Source organism: Candoia aspera, chromosome 4, assembly GCF_035149785.1.
Source record: "Candoia aspera isolate rCanAsp1 chromosome 4, rCanAsp1.hap2, whole genome shotgun sequence".
In the NCBI taxonomy this organism is placed as follows: domain Eukaryota; kingdom Metazoa; phylum Chordata; class Lepidosauria; order Squamata; family Boidae; genus Candoia; species Candoia aspera.
The window spans coordinates 5,634,077-5,650,508 of record NC_086156.1 but is presented as its reverse complement, the minus strand read 5'-3'; the positions used below and the strand labels follow the sequence as shown (position 1 = coordinate 5,650,508).

At 49.6% G+C, this 16,432-nt stretch overlaps 1 protein-coding gene across 1 annotated transcript in view; it reads right to left on the bottom strand.

Moving 5' to 3' along the window:
- Positions 1 to 15,929, bottom strand: part of CSRNP1 (cysteine and serine rich nuclear protein 1) — a 28,313-nt gene extending 12,384 nt beyond the window's left edge. The window contains exons 1-2 of the mRNA XM_063303309.1: positions 15,783 to 15,929; positions 3,447 to 3,645 (exon numbers count right to left, since the gene is read on the bottom strand). Coding sequence (XP_063159379.1) covers positions 3,447 to 3,645 — 199 coding nt within the window. The 5' untranslated portion in view covers positions 15,783 to 15,929. The remainder of the gene's footprint in view (positions 1 to 3,446; positions 3,646 to 15,782) is intronic.
- Between the last annotated feature and the right edge of the window lie 503 nt (positions 15,930 to 16,432).

Here is a 16,432-nt window from a genome sequence, read left to right as displayed (position 1 = left end):
GGTAAACACCGGGAGAAGCTCAGCAGGCCAGTGAGAAATGACCGGATGGGAACGAACCTAGCAGAGGAAGATGCTAAGATGACCTATCGATGGAAATCTTTGTGACCCCCCCAACTTTTCCCCGCAGCTTTGTGACCAGCCAAAAGCGCAGCCTGAACACGTGGCTTCAAATTTCAGCTCGGCCAGCCCTCTCAACTTTCACCACTGCTTAAAAAGTGTTACTCGGAACTACAAGGGCTAAAAACTTGGAAAAAGTCTGCTTCTGCTTCTCATGCACCACGAAGCCATCCAGATCAGCGTTTCTCAACTGTGGGGTGCTTTAGGATGCATGGACTTCAACTCCCAGAATTCCCCAGCCAGCATGGCTGGCTGGGGAATTCTGGGAGTTGAAGTCCCCACATCCTAAAGCCGCCAAGGTTGAGAAACACTGGTCCAGATGATGGCTCACAAGCTGAACGGTTACAAGCAGAGTATTTTCCTGTTCTAGGAACCCTCCCCTTCCTGTTCTTCTTTATTTGGGTTGTGAGATCCACAACCACCATCCTGATGCGAACCCCAACACGGGGTGATTTAGCCTCTGCAGCAAGTATCCCTATTGCACGCAACCTCACGGCGTGTACAAAAACCTACAGACTGGCTGCGGATCCAATTAGGACAACTTTCTCCATGGCTTCAGTGACAGCTCCCTACAAAACCCATGTGCTGCTTTGAGCAGTCGCGGTGGGGGGGCCAGGTCTCCAACTCCCCCCTCCCTCTCCCCAATAGTTTATTATGCACATAAAAAGCCTGCTTTCCAACCTGGGGCTCTGCAAAAACAGCACCCGGCCAGCTTGGGGTGGTTTAGCTTAAGCTGGCAATTTGTGGAATTCAATTAAACAGAGATACGTGGGGGTCAAACCAAGCTAAGTGCATTTGCGATACACGTTGAGCTGGATCGATCTGGAATCCATTTACTGAAAATGGGCACAGGTCCTCTTCCAGAGATTAAATAATGAGAGTTGAGCTTCTGGCGGGAAAAAGGACGCGCTACAGGCCAAACAGCAGCCAAGGACTCTGCAGATTGGAATTAAAAATGCAGTCTCTATAGTGACCAGTTTCTAGCAAAAAAAAAAACCCTCGGCCCCCCCAGCAAGGGGTGCTTTCAAAGCCCAGCTGGTCAGCTTAGGCACTGCCATAGCCTTGATTCTGCAGGGAGAAAAATGCCAGTCATTGGCCATATTCCTCACAGGAAGCTGGCTTGTCCAATTTGCGCAGGGGCCAGGTTTTTAGGCGAAATCGTTCCCTTTCGAGGAGTCAACTGCTGCTCAAGAACCAAGAGGATTTTTGTTGGGGGGGTGACGGGATATTTTCAACCGCTTTGGAAAAACAGCAACTCCGTGAGAAAACAACACAGAGCAACCCAATCTACCCCGGTTGGCCTCCAATTTAGCTTGTTTTGATAGCAATTCGGCCCCATTATCTAGAACAGCATTTCTCAACCTTGACCACTTTAAGATGCGCGGACTTCAACTCAGTCTGGCTGGGGAACTCTGGGAATTGAAGTCCGCGCATCTTAAAGTGGCCAAGATTGAGAAACATTGATCTAGAAGCAATGTCTGGGAGACGCCCAGTTTAGAAAAACTCCTTTGCGAGACAAGGGGATTCTTCTCTATCGTCCAAGCGTCTGTTGTACCTGTCAAAACCTTACAGAGCCTCTGAGCCCTTGGCACACGGGGGCCTGGGGGTGAGGAGACCCAGGCTGAAATCGTCCCTGGGTCAGGAAATTCACTGAATGCGTTGGAGCGGGTTTGTTGTGAGGAAAAACTGGAAAGCAAAATGTACCGCGTGGGCTGCTTTGAGAACTGGAGGCCAGGTCTAACAAATCAACCAACCAACCATATCTTTTTATTAAGGAGGCAAAAAACAAACAATGGAGCAAGTTTGAACTGAAACTTCCTTCCTCCCTCCCTCCCTCCCTTCTTTCCCTCCCTCCCTCCCTCTTTCCCTTCCTTCCTTCCTTCCTCTTTCCCTTTACTTCCTCCCTCCTTTTCTTTCACCTCCCTCCCTCCTTCTTCTCTTTCACTTCCCTTCCTTCTTCCCTCCGTCCTTCCTTTTCTTCCCTCCCTCCTTCTTTCACCTCTCTCCCTCCCTCCTTCTTTTCATTTTCCTTCCTTCCTCCCTCCCTCCTTCCTTTTCTTCCCTCCCTCCTTCCTTCTCTTTCACCTCTCCCTCCTTCCCTCCTTCCTTCTCTCTTTCACTTCCTTCCTTCCCTCCCTCCTTTCTTCCTTCCTCTTTCACTTTCCTTCCTTCCTTCCTCCCTTCTTCCTTCCTTTTCTTTCTTTCCTTCCTTCCTCCCTCTTTCTCTCTTTTCCCTCCCTCTCAGCTTACAGGTTCTCTCCCACCTTCCCTCAAATGGCATTTTATTGTAGTTTTGCTCAGTCAAGACAAAACACGTATTCCATTGTCAAGGGTGAACACAGAAAGAAAGGAAAATGAAGCTAATTATTTTTATTACTCTGCTTGAGCATTTGCCATCCTCCCCCTTCCCTTAAATGGTCTGGATTGCCTTTCGCACAAAAGCCAGAGAACAAAAAGAAAGAAGCTTTGTTGCTTCCATGACACCCAACACATTCTGAAACACCAGCAGATCTGCAAATGTCTGCTAAACGGACTTTCTAAGTCTGACGTTCCCAGAGGTTCTGGACAAGATTTATTACCAGTCATGCCCTTGGTTAGAAGCAGAGCAGATGGCATTCCTGCAAAGATGTAGATGCCATTTCTAGGGGACATTAGCAAGAGGGGGGCAGGCTCATCTCTAATCAAAGAAAGGATGCTTTAAATCTCGGCCGAGCACTGTCAGAACATATTAATGTACTGCAGGAGGCACCTGGTTAGATGTAGTGGTGCATCGTAACCAGATTCTCATTCTCAAAAAGTTAGTTTAAAAAATAGCACGTGCTTAAAGATGATTTGCTACGTAATACTTCCCTTTAGGAGCTTTTTAAAAAATTAACCGGAGGGGCGCAATCTCACCAGAAATGAAAACTTCTATTTTTGTTTTTCAAAATGTGCATCATGACACAAATCCTTTGCTCTTACAAATATATCCCAGGCTGGGCTGTGCAAGTACTTTAACTCAGTCAAATCCTTGCAATGCTGCTAAACCTTCCCCACCTTAATATTATTGCTCCTTTCCTATCTCTGCTCGTGACAGCCTTTTTCAACCCTTAAACTCAACACAAATATGCACGATGTGTTACAGGGGTCAAGAGGTTCCATAGCCAGATAGATGGACCCAAAGCTATTTGAATGTTTTGCAAAATTAACATTCCGAATCTACTGGAGGAACATAGTGCTGCTTCTGAAGTGAAGCCAATATTACTGCTGGTTTATAGAACTGTAGAAACTTAGCATTGGTTCAACCAGAAGCCTGGTTCAGTCTCACAAATGCATCAAGAAATACTTACGGGTGAAATCGGTGTTTAAGGCCAAGGTGGGCTTGAGGCCTCCCCGTGAGTTTTCTTCGTCAGATTCCCAGCCGGACAACGCTGAAGATGAGAAAGGAGAGGAGGAGGAGGAGGAGGAGGAATATGGAACATCATCTTCCAGTTCATCATGTTTCCTTTTTAGCACTCCTGTCATGATTAGGGAGGGGTTTTCATACATCTGAGCGAAAAGAACGAGAAGAGGAAGCCATGAGTGACAAGTCAAATCATTTTCAAAGATCTGCTCCAATGAAAAGTCACCAGAGTTGTCAAGAGGATCTCACCAAGAAGCTAAGCCCCTAAGACAGCTCATGTCACCCTCCCTCAACCCAGCCAGCCCTCAACCCTTCGAGTGAGCTTAGACTACACCTCCCATCTTCCCCAGCTGCCAGAAACCCCTGCTGTTCTCCTCCAAGACACCCATGATTCCTTCACACAGAACCCAACGCCCAAAGTCAACCAATCACATTAGGACAGTTCAGGGTCAGGCTCAGCCAGCTTATCCAACAAGCCTGGGTGATGCCCGCAGGCTGTTCTGCAATGCTCAGTGGAAGCCTGGGAAGACTGGCCTGGGAAGGGGATACCCATAGAAAGGAGTGTTTGAAAGCCCCGTGGTTAGAGAGGTGAAGCCAAACGATACTGAAGATCACTCCAGAAGAAATGTCCTGCATGCCCCAATCCAGGCCTTTCAGATCTCCAAGCGCACACCCCCGAATGAGACTTCTCTTTCTCCGAGCTTCCTCGAGGACTGTTCCAGAACCCAGCCTGGCGAACATGAGGCATTGACAAACGACGCTGACCTTTCATTCATTGACCAAAAGCACACAGAAGGGATTCAATGTCTTTTTCCTGACCATTTCTGTAGCACATGAGCATCTAAACTGGTACCGGACCAACCTGCCATTGTGCCTGAAATAAGAACACCCATTTCACAGATGAACTAACCAAGGGAGAAACTGTGAGGACTGACAGGATACATTTGGAAGGTCCACAAAACAAGCAGGTGAGACCGTCCGCTCCTAGCGGTCCTCAACCAGGGCTGTCCAGGTAATATTCTGACCAATGCAGCTGGGGGTAGATTAAGAAAGCTCGCTTAATCCTTCCTTGTCAAGGCTGGGAGCCAAAGAACCACTTGGAGCCACCACACAAATTCTTCTGCAGATCTATGGAGGAGACGACATTTTTGTTGGACCACAAATTATCTCTTATGCTACGAGAAGAGGTGGGAAGAGCACAAAACACAGATCCAAACACGGCATGTCCCACTGCTGCAACGTTAAGCCACCTGTCACCAAGGCTATGCCATTAATTTAATCCCTTTCCACCGGGGCTGAAGCCGGCACTCATTAGCTCATGCTAATTAACAGAGCCCCTTGGCAGAGAAGAGCGTCAAGCAGCTGTCCCTCGTGGAAAACACAATTCCTCGTGTTAAGAGCAAAGAACTGAGGAACTACCATTGTAACAATGAGTCTGGAAACAAGCAATGTTGGAAAACTGGAACGGGCCATGAAGTGAGGAAAGACAGTGTTCCCTTGCAAAGCATTGATGGGAATTCGCCTGGGCAACCTTGTTGGGCTCAGAAGCTAAGCTGGGTCAGGCCTGGGTAGTACTTGGATGGGAGGCCACTGAAGAGTCTCAGGGCTGCAGACTAGACTGGGAAGTCCCAAAAACATCCTGGAAGGAGGCCATGGCAAACCCTTTCTGAGATGTTGCCAAACCATTCATGGCTGTGTCCATGTAGTCTTCACGAGCTGAGGATTATCAATGAGATTTCAAGCATTAACTCTTTGGTCCATGTTCCAACCTTCTATGCATCCCATCATTCCATCCAGAAGGGTCATTATTAGCAGGGAATTCTGGGAGTAGTGATCCCATCACAGCTGGAGGGAATCTGCGGGGACGTTTGCAAGATGGTGGGACCTACAACTTAACACAATAAGATTGTACGTCACCTGCATGAGGTGACCATACTTCAGGAGGGTGGACCTTCATCCATCAGATCAAAGCTCGGCCTAGACATATGCAGTGGAGAAGATATTCATGTAAAGGCCATCTTTTCCCTTCCCTTTTTAAAAATAACCCAGAATTTCCCCCCATTAACACATTCACACCATCATAATGCCCTATCCTGCCAGCAATGGTTGTAAAAAAGGGAAAGAGCACCATCTTGACTTTTTTGACACACACACAAACCACACAGACAGCCTTGCTCCTGCTAGTATATATTCAGAAAGCCATATTGTTATTGAATTTCCCCTTGTCACCCCCTCCAGAGGTGGGTGGATTCACTCAAGAGAATGGAGGCGTCAACATTTCCAGGGAAGAATGGTGAATCAAAGGAACTTTGCACATAGTCAGGGGCATTGTTTATTCATTTCTCCAGCTGTTCTAAAAAAGAACCAGAGGTGGACTAAGTCATCAAAGACAGGGAGACCAGACAGTTTTGAATTATTTCTCCCCAAAATGAGGAAGGGAGAAAAGGATTACTTAAGAATAATTTCCAGTATTTTATTGCAGTGCCAATGCAACGCACACAGATGAAGCGATCTTATTTCTTAATTAATGGTGGGGGAAAGCTTTTAGTGAATTTTCTCTCTCCATGCACCCTTAAATACATCAATCCTACTGCCAATTTTCATGCCCAGGTTTTATTAGGTTAAACTGGGAATTGCTACTGTTGTTTCGCTCATGACCTGAAAGCAGTCACAGAAGAAGTGCAAAGGCGTTGTTCCTCCTTTTCCTTCACTTTTGATACTAGTGCAGATGTTCTCTTTTGTTCAAAGATGCCGCATGAGCCATGCGGTGGCACAGAGTTAAGCACTAAAACCTGAGCCCTCTGCTCACTACATAACCCATATGGCAGAGATATCAACCCTGTGGTATTCCACATATTGCTAGGACCCCAAGCCTAGACAATAGTTGGACTTGAGGTCTATCAACATCTAGAGCAGTGTTTCCCAACCTCAGCAGCTTGAAGATGTGTGGACTTCAACTCCCAGAATTCCCCAGCCAGCCACGGAATTCTGGGAGTTGAAGTCCACACATCTTCAAGCTGACAAGGTTGAGAAACACTGCTCTAGAGGGCCACCAGATCTCCATCACAGCTAAAGAAAATGGTTTATTCCTCACCCTATATCCCTTGGTCCAGAATAGGCAAACTATAATTCTATATTACCTTGCAGGCTTACTAAAAAAGTCAGGATAAAGCCTTAAGTGCTTTAATTAAAAAGGTATATCAAGAGCAGGTAGCTGATGATTACATTGCTCTTAGTGATATAATTATTCAATAGGCCGGTTTCAGCGAATCACAGCACTGGAAAAGGACATCAGCCACGCTGGTCCAAAGCCTTGCTCAGATGGGGGTGGAACAGCTAGGTCAAAATTCAGTCCCACAGCAATTTACAACCCAGTCAGTAAACTACATCGGTTTCCCACTGGCAGAATCATTCTCACCAACAGCCCAGCAATTGCATTCTTCACTTCCTAAATCCAAAATTTAGTGCAGGCTTCAAAAGGAAGCCACAGAGTTGATCTGGGTTCAAGCTACTGTTGCTGTACAGATCAATGATGGGTGGGAATAAATTAACAGCCCAAGGAAAACTGCTAAGGAGGAGAAATCCAGGAAATCAGAGAAAAGAGACATTTCTTTCTTCCAAGGTCAGGTCTCCCCACAGATAGATGCCATCAAAATAACAAAATTATTGTTGAGTTGTTGTGACACAAGCTCTGCTTCTTTCATATATGTGTGCAACATCACACCACAAAAGGAGGCAGTGCAATGCCTTTTTTTTAAAAATCATTTTCCTCTTGCCCCATGGACACCTCTGCTGATACGGAAAACATATTCAGCAAGGTCACCAAGTCAGCCCAGATTCTGGGTTTGCACGATAGATGGAGCCAAAAACAAACCTGACTTCATTTGCACAACACATTAAGCTCTGGAAAGTTAATCCATCTGAGTCTGTTGTGCAAATGCAATTATTAACAGACCTACTTCAAGCATCACAGTTTTTTTTCCCCAGCTCCTGATTTGAAGGCTGAGATTTGGGACTTAAAGCAAGGGTTATCTCCATTTTCGACCTTCCCAGCTGGCTTCCGGCAAGCGAAATCAATGGGGAACCATTTAATGGGGAACCGCTTAATGACCACGTGGTTTGCTTAACAGCCGCTGTGATCTGCTTAACAACTGCTACAAAAAAGGTTGGAAAATCGGGTCAGATTCGCTTAATGACCGCCTCACTTAGCAACCAAAATGCCGGTCCCAATTGTGGTCATTAAGCGAGGACTACCTGTACATGCAACTAAACATTTATAAAGTCTTTTGACCCATGTGAAGTCAAATCATCAGATCCTCTTCCAGCAATTCCCGCTCTCCAGTCTCTTATACAGTAGATGCAAAGGATTCCCACCTGGAAGAGGCTACTCATGAGTCTCTGCATGGTCCCCTGCTCTGCCCTTACCTTCATTTTCCTCCAGGGGGCAGTCAACTCTCACCTGACAGTCTAAATCAGTGTTTCTCAAACTTGGCAACTTGAAGATGGGTGGACTTCAACTCCCAGAATTCTCCAGCCGAGTTGAAGTCCACCCATCTTCAGGTTGCCAAGTCTGAGAAACACTGGTCTAAACTAAAAAAAAAACCTGACTCAGACACACCCAAAACTACAACTAATGAAAAACATGCAGGGAGTTGTTGTTGTTGTTTTTTCCAAGAACAGGTAGGCCTTACACACCTGTATTTTAGAAACAAATCAGTCAGCAAATCAACCAGCCTTGTGTTTTAATTCACACTCACCCCAAAAAGCTAAGTTGCACAACCCTGGCCAAAGCGGAGGGGCATCAGGCCGAGAAGCTCGGCGCCATTGAACCACCCTGACATAAATCTATAGAAATCTCATCTTATCTTGCTAAGTTGCCAACAAAGACATTTTGTTCTGAGCTTCTAGTTCTTACTCATCCCGTTTGACCGAGAACAGCCTTTCAAACACACACACACACACCAAACAGAAACACGATGGAGCAGATCAAACCCGCAGGAATTCCTCTTTGGCACAGCCAACTCTTCCTATCCTGGGAATACTTTCCGGAGAAATATTCGGCCCAGATGTGCATTCCACTCTCATTTGAACATCTTGCTTTCAAAAGGAAGGTGGAGGTCAGTGCTGAAAGGAAGGGAAGGGAAGGGGCAGGGAGGGTGGAAATACAATGCTATCAGCTCCGAAGTTTGCAGAAATGAGGGAGCTTCAAGACAAAATTCCTTTTCTAATCTGCAACAAGGACAAGATCTTTCGGTGGGAAAAGCCTTCAGGGGGGCCCTTTTTAAGCAGTTTTGAGTTTGCCCAAAGTGGGAGGAAGGACCCTGTCCCCGAAAGAAAAACCTGGCAAGGGATAACGTTCTGCAGGGAAACCTGCATTTGAGTAAATGCACAATGCCAGCTACCCCGACCTCTGGTCAAAATGAAGGAAAAGCAGAGCTCTTTTGGAAAAGCAAACTGCACTGCTGTTATTCATTAGCATAGCCGCGAGTGGAAGTGAGCAAGTGAAAAAGATGAAAAGAAATCTCCCTACGTGTGCTTTAATTAATTCCTGGAGAGCTGGAATTGCCCCCCCCCCAAATTGGATGGCTCTTGATCAGTTCTGCCAAGAGGAAGCTTTCCCCGTAACCCTAAGAATTCAAACTTTCCTGCCGGACAAAGGAACTCAGGCATTCTCAGCCAGCCAGAATCCATACTGGACAACACATACTTCTTTTTGGGCCTGTTAGGGTTGGAGCCTGCCTTATGGCCAGGATCCCACGGTGGTGCCCCTACCACTTGCTCATCCAGGTTTTCCTACAACACCCCTGCAAGGTTGGCTGGGCTGAGGAACAGGGGCAGGCCCACAGACACCCGAGAGTTTCCGTGGTTGAAGGCACACTTCTCCCCATTTCTAGTGCAACATCTCATCACGATGCCAAACTGGTAGAAGGATGGACCCCCCAGCCTGGCATGGTATTTCTTGAAACAACATCTGAACCCTGCAATCACGGGAACAGTTATAACAGGGCTGTCCCATCTTCCCTGCTCTGCTGGCATCACATAAACACATGGACTTCTAAAAACTACACAATGATGGACATGGATTATGTACAGGTAGTCCTCACTTAACAACCACAATTGGGACCAGAATTTTGGTTGCTAAGCAAAGCAGTCATTAAACAAATCTGACCCAATTTTACCACCTGTTTTGCAGCGGTTGTTAAGCGAATCACTGCAGGTGTTAAGCAAACCACATGGTCGTTAAGCAAATCACGCGGTTCCCCAATGATTCTGCTTGCCAGAAGCTGGCCAGGAAGGTAGAAAATGGCGATCATGTGACCATGGAACGCTACGATGGTCATAAATGCAAACTGGTTGCCAAGCACCCAAACCATGATCACATGACCGTGGAGATGCTGTGGCGGTCATAAGTGTGAGGACCGGTTGTAAGTCAGGGTTTTTTCAGCACTGTCGTAAGTCTGAACCATCACTAAACAAATGGTTGTTAAGCAAGGACTACCTGTATGGATTATCCAGCTTGTTTCACCATTCATTCCAGTTCACAGCAGAGGCACAAAGAAACACAATTCCTCCAGGCATGTGCAGAGTGCTTTCCCCTCCACAATCCAAACATTGGTGCTAGGGTGCAGGGGCACCTCCTAAGAGCATGCCCCCCCTTCTCCTGAAAACAGCCAGTGCCCAACTGCCTGAACATACAAAAGCACACTGTGTGCACAAGGGAAGTTAAGGACATTTGGCTCAAAAGATTCTCTGGCCTCCCAATGCCAGCTTGCGTGCGGCCTCCCCAAGCCCGGCCAGCCTCTTGTGCTTTGCAGAGCTGGTTTCAGCTGCAGAAGCGATGCCAACTGTGTGGGTGCTCAGCTCAGGAGCCATGATTTACAGCGAAGGCACTGCCCTGAGAAAGCACGCAGACCAGGCTGATGGCACCAAACAGCCACCCACATTTCCCTCGTCCTCGGGCTGTTAACAGCCACCTACCACGAAGCTATTTCCAGACCTCTCAGCCATAAATAACAGTGCTCGGTTTCCTGAAGAAACATCCTCGGAAAGGAAAAGGCCCCAAGGATCGGGACACTTTGTGGCCATTGGGATTACCTGCACCCTCGCACAGAAAAATGAAGGTGGCGGTGGTGATTCAGGGCGCAGACCGCATCTCAAGGGCTGCGCACCAGCGGAGCCTGCCACGGGGTCGAGCCCTGGAAGACTAAGGCGGAGGAGCAGAGGAACAGACAAGACCAGCTACTGGGGAAAAATCACCCAGCCAAGGATGGAACATCTTCCTGTGTTCTTCTCTGGATGTTCACCCATGTTCACAGCCTCTGAAAATGCCCTAGAAGGGGGGCTGCCAATTACAGGCCCCCAGGCTAAATTGAGCCCCACAAGTGCCCTGTTCAGCAGCTCTGCTTGAAAACTGCACCTTGGAGGGGCTGGGGAGAAGCCCAATCTTGCCCCCCCTTCCCCAAAGCGAGCTGCACCCCAAGATAATCTGTGGCAAGCACTTTTGCCAACCACGCAAACAAGTCTACAGTCTGTTACTGACTCTCTTCCAATTGGGGGGGGGGAATGTTTTGGTTGCTTGGGGGCAATGTTGACTCGTTGTTGGGGAGCAGGGAAAAGCTATTTATAAGCCTCTCTCTAGGGAATCGCATCACATTTACAGACCAATGGTGTACCATCACATCAAAAAAGAAAAAAAAAAGATGTCTGGCTGCTTGAACAACCTAGGAATGTGAGGGTGTTGCCCGGAAATTTAAATATCTTGGCTATAAACTAGGAGAGCCTAATTTTTCCCCGAACGGCCATATGGACAATAATTTTGAAGCATGCCTTGAAAATATTCTAAGCTACTTTAGCTAACTTCAAATATTTGGATGGGGGAAGAGACCTACAGCAATTTTTCCTGCTCTTCTTGCATACCACCACCACCATTCATGAAAGGATATAAGTCTGCTTTGCTCGTCTTTTTTTTTTTTTTTTAAGGAAAGGCTAAAACATCTCTGCAGGCTTCTTCAGATAAGAATTTGAGATTGCCATATTCATTTTAAAGGAGCTTGCTGACTCTAGGTCAGTATTTCCCAACCTCAGTAACTTTGAGATGGGTGGAGCTACTGCCCCGTCCTCATGTGGGACAGGCTTTTTCAGATAACCACGGAGCGAAGCCACTGCCACCAATCTGAGGCTTCCGCATCCGTGAAAGGAAAGGGTGTTGGTTAGCTTCTGGATGCACCAACACCAGGTCACTGCGAAAGGTGGCCGATCCATTGGTACCAAGAACGGGCCAGGTTTCTCAAAAGACACGGAATGTCTGCATCTCTCTTACACCTATAAATATCCCATCTGTTTTGAAGCCATGCTGAGAGCGTGAATGCAAAAATATGAATGTCTCTCCGTGCTTAGTCAAATCCTCTATTTGATTACCCATGAATAATTCATAACTCTTCCCGTGTTTGTCCTCCGGTGAATACGCTCTGAATGTTTTACCTTTTAACTGTACGTGTAGCTGTGTGCAACTCCCTCTCTTGATCATGCACGAAGCAGCTGGGGAAACTTTCAGAGCAAAACGTCGACCGTGTGCTAGAATTAAGCTTTTTTTCTTCTCTTTTTTAAAGGCTTCATGTACCACGGCTTTGCTTCCAAGGGGGAAGGTGGGGAGAAATGCCGCTGCACCCTAAAACGCAGGAAGTCACACTACCTCCACCTGAATTCAGAAAAAAGGGAACAAACCTTCCCGCCGGTGCACATCACAAGAGCCAAAAACCTACAAGAGGGTGTTTAATAGGGCATAGAAGTTTTCAAGGATCTACAAGCGCTCTGCAAACAGGTGGGATCTTCAACCAGATGTTACCCTTGCTAGGCATTCACAATGGGTGCGGTGCGCTTTGTGCTCTGCCAGCCTGCTCTGAAAATATGGCAGTAAGGACATTGGCCTACCTTACAGGGCTGTTCTGACACCATGAGAACGCACCTGTTGGAGCTGCGCAGGGCCTCAGATTCAAAGGCCAAGAGATGCTTCAGGGCACAGACGGCTACTCACAGACCTATCTGCCACTTCTAAAAGCAGTGGTGTCTTTTCACGGCATTATGCAGCGGTCCGAACAGCCAAAAAAAAATATATTAAAATTTGGGTCACTCTCTCTCAGCCCTAGGAAGGAGGCAATGACAAACCACTTCCAAAAAGCCTTGCAAAGAAAAGTGCAAGGGATAGTCCAGGCAGTTGCCAGGAGTCAAAACTGACTTGAAGGCACCTCCCACCCAAAAAAGGGCTCTGGTAGCTGAGCTGCAGAAATGCAGATGGCCACTAGATGACAGCAAGGAGGGTTTTTATAGTTCTTATTTATTTATTTATTTATCAAATTTGTCACTGCCCATCTCCTCCCACCAGAGGGACTCTTTGGTGCCATCTAGTGGTCAACTCAAACTTCACATTATTGGAGCCTGAACAATGCTTTCACCCTAACTTTGACTCTCCACATGAACAGGTGCCCCCCCCCCCCAGTGCTTGCAGCTCAAAAGCCCCCGCCTGCCCCCCACCCCATGGCACAAAGTCAGCAATTATTTCTTTTTGGTTGTAACGCTCCCTCTGGGCAGAAAGGTGAGGATGCGTCAAGGAAAGAAATCTGGCTTTTTCTGAGTCCGAGACCCTGACTTTGAGGGTGCTCATGGGCCTTGAACTAGTTTACCATATGGTCCAAACCCCTTCAGGAGCTGGCATCTGCTTGATCCCAACTGGCAAACTCTGCCTCAGTTTCCCAAATGAAGTGGAAAAATTAAAAATAAATAAAAATAAAAAATAAAACAGAAATGGCTATGATGGAAGATTTCATGAGCTGAATTTTAATACCACCCAGTTTTGATGACAAAACAGTGACTTCGCCAACAGCACAAACCTAGACAGTTCCACTGTACACAGTGAGATGAGATTTATTCCAACTTTAAAACCGCAGACTTTATCTCTGCATTTAATAATCAGTCCTTACGCAATCCAACGATATGCTAATTAATTGTTTAAGCATCCTCTAATCCAACTCTGCATTGAGTTGTACCCTTAATTAACTGAACAAAAGCAACTAAGACAAAGAGTTTTAAAGAATGAAATCAGACCTATATGGTGTATTCATGTCCTGACTGCAAACAATATTTCATTCTGTAGGTTTCTACACAACATCAAAAGGATTATTGGCCCTTGATAATCGGACCACCTTGCTGTGAATGCTTTAAATCTTAAAACTTAAAAGGGAGAGGAAAAGACACCCCCCCCCCTTTAGCTCAGCCAATCAGACATACAGGACAGTTTGCCAAACAATACTATTATGGTTAATCTTCCTTAGTACCAGTAGGTGTTGCTGTAGTTACAAAGGAGAGCGAAAGAGATTGTAGTAAGTCTTATAAAAGAGCAACTGGAACAGAAACTGCTACTGGAGTTAGAAAATAAATCAGAAAAGAAAAAGAGTTAAAAAGAAAGAAAAAAAATCTTCCCCATGGTTGGTTCCATTTGTATCCAAGTATGTGGGCCTCCAGATCTCACAGAGTTCTTAGGACCAAGACAAGCAACAGACAGCAGGGAAGGATAGGCTGAAAAGTTTCCCATCTCAATGTTGACAGTCTTACTCTGTAAGTAAACCACAGCTCCTTCATGGGGCTACAGCCTCCATCCTGATCTGCACCCCTGAAGAGTAACACCACCAAATTGCCCCACGAGTTATGCCAACATAGGGACAAATCAAACGGTACCTTTGAGCAGGACCAGAGTTAACACCCCCTGGTTTAACCCAATAAACTGCCAGAGACGATGCCACAATCGGGGCTCCTGGGCGTCAAAAAAAACGGAGGAGAGCCGGCAACCCTCAGCCAAGTTTTAGCTGGGCGTGTGCGGCAGGTCTGAGGCCGATGCCCGGGGTTCCTGTCCGTTTATGACATCACCCCAGTTGAATTCCACCCACGTCACTGCAAATGATGCAAGTGCCACTAACTGGCAACCCCACGTTTGGAAGAACGGCTGACTTCTCCTGAACCACTGGGGTGAGTCACTTCCCAGGAATCAAACACACAGTATTTCCCGCAGTAACTATGACAAACAGGAGAGGAGACCAACAGGAAGAGAACCCCTTAGAAGAAGAGAAAAACATGGCTGTGCAAACGTCCCCACCTTCATTCATCCCCATCCCAACTGTGGGCGAAGGGCATCAGCCCCCCTCTGTGGGTCCTGAGAATGAGGTCGGAGGGTTAAAAATCCACACCAGTCTACTGGCATTCGGACATTGTTGGGGGGAGGGTCGTTAGCCATCCCATCAGAAACAGCGCCGATATTAAGGCCTCCTCGAGGTCCATCAGCGCTGTGGGGGGTGGGGGGTGGGGGGGGGGAACGAGCCGAGCGGAAGACCTAAACGCGCACCTCGAAGGAGCTGGAGCGAGTCCTGTCCCGGTCCGGGCTGGCACGTCCCCGCCCCCCCGCAGGTAAAGGTGAGCTGCGGGCCAGAGAAGCAGGCAGGCTGCGTCCCCGGCCCCGCGACCGCACCGGCATCGCGCCGCCTCGGCAATCGGGCGCGCGCCGGGGGTCGGTCCGGGCGGCCGGAGCTCCCGCCGGGAGGCGAGGAAACGCCAAGCGAAGTCGCTTCAGATCGCCGCCCGCAGGCACGGGGACCGCGATCCGCCCCGGACAGCAGCTTCCCGGCCCGCCAGGGGCAGCCTGGTCCAGCCCAAACCAATCCTCCTCCTCGCTGTGCCGGGGGCCGCCGGGGTCGAGTCGAGCCCGGCTTCTGGCCGTGGGCCCCGTCGTGGCCCCTCCGCTTGGGACCCCGACGGGAGCCCAGCCCGCACACCGTTCCCGGACAAGCCATTTTCCAAAACACGCGCCTGCCCCCAGGAGGAGGTCACCCCGTACCTCCACGCTCCGGCCGGAGCAGCCCCTCTTCCGACGGTGGGAACGCGCGGTCGCTTACCGGCCTCCGCGGCGGCGCCCCCTCCTGGTCGGGCATCACCCGCCCGCTCGAGCGTCGTTGGCTCAGGCCCTGCCTGTCCCGACGTGCCTTTCCCTCCGCGCCTCAGTCCCGAACGAGCCGCGGCGCCGTCCGGCCCCATCCGAACCCGTCCCGTCCACTAGCGCCCCCCTCCCTCCCCCCCTCCCCCCTCCCAGGAATTGCAGGCGCCTCGGGGAAGCCGGAGCGGGACCGCGGAGCCAGCCTCCCCGCTGGCCCGAAGCGGCCACCCTTCCTGGGGAAGAGAGTCCCGGCGGCGGCGCTGCACCTCCGGCTCCAGCGGAAGGCGCCCCGACGGAGACCCTTACCGGCGCCGCTCGAGGCTCCCGGGACGGCGTGCGGAGGCGGCTTCGGGGAAATCCGGCTGGCGGGCTGGGCGGCAGCTCCGGCGCGTATCGCCGCGGAGGCAGCAGCTGCGGCGGCGGGGAGCGAGCGGGGAGCGGGAGCGGGCTGGCCCGTGCCTGGCGCGGCTCTGAGCTGGAGGGCGCCGCCGCCGCCGCCGCCGCCGCTGCCCCTCCTCCGGCTGCTTGCGCTGCCCTTTTTCGTCAGTGGAAAACTCCTGGGCGCTGACGCAGGAGGTGACCAGGGCGCTCAGCCAGAGGCGGCCCGGCCCGCTTCCTGCCCGGCCTCCTTCCCTCCCTCCCGGCCTCCCTCCTCCCTGGCGGAGCCACGCTCGGCCGCCGCCGCCGCCGCCGCCGCAGCAGCGCCAGCCGGAGGTGGGGACGGGCAGGAGCCCAGTGGCCTCCCTTCCCTTGCTGGAGAAAGGGAGAGCGCAGGGATTGGTGGAGCCGCGGCTGCACGGATTCACACGTGCGTGCGCGCGCGCGCCTCGCCCGCAGGAATTCCTCGGAGGCTGCCGGCGTCACGCGGGCGTCCAGGGCTCGGGCTCCCGCAGCGGGCGGTGGGGGCCGGCTCGCTACGCCGAGGGGAGGAAGGCCGGCCGGCTCTGGAGGCATCC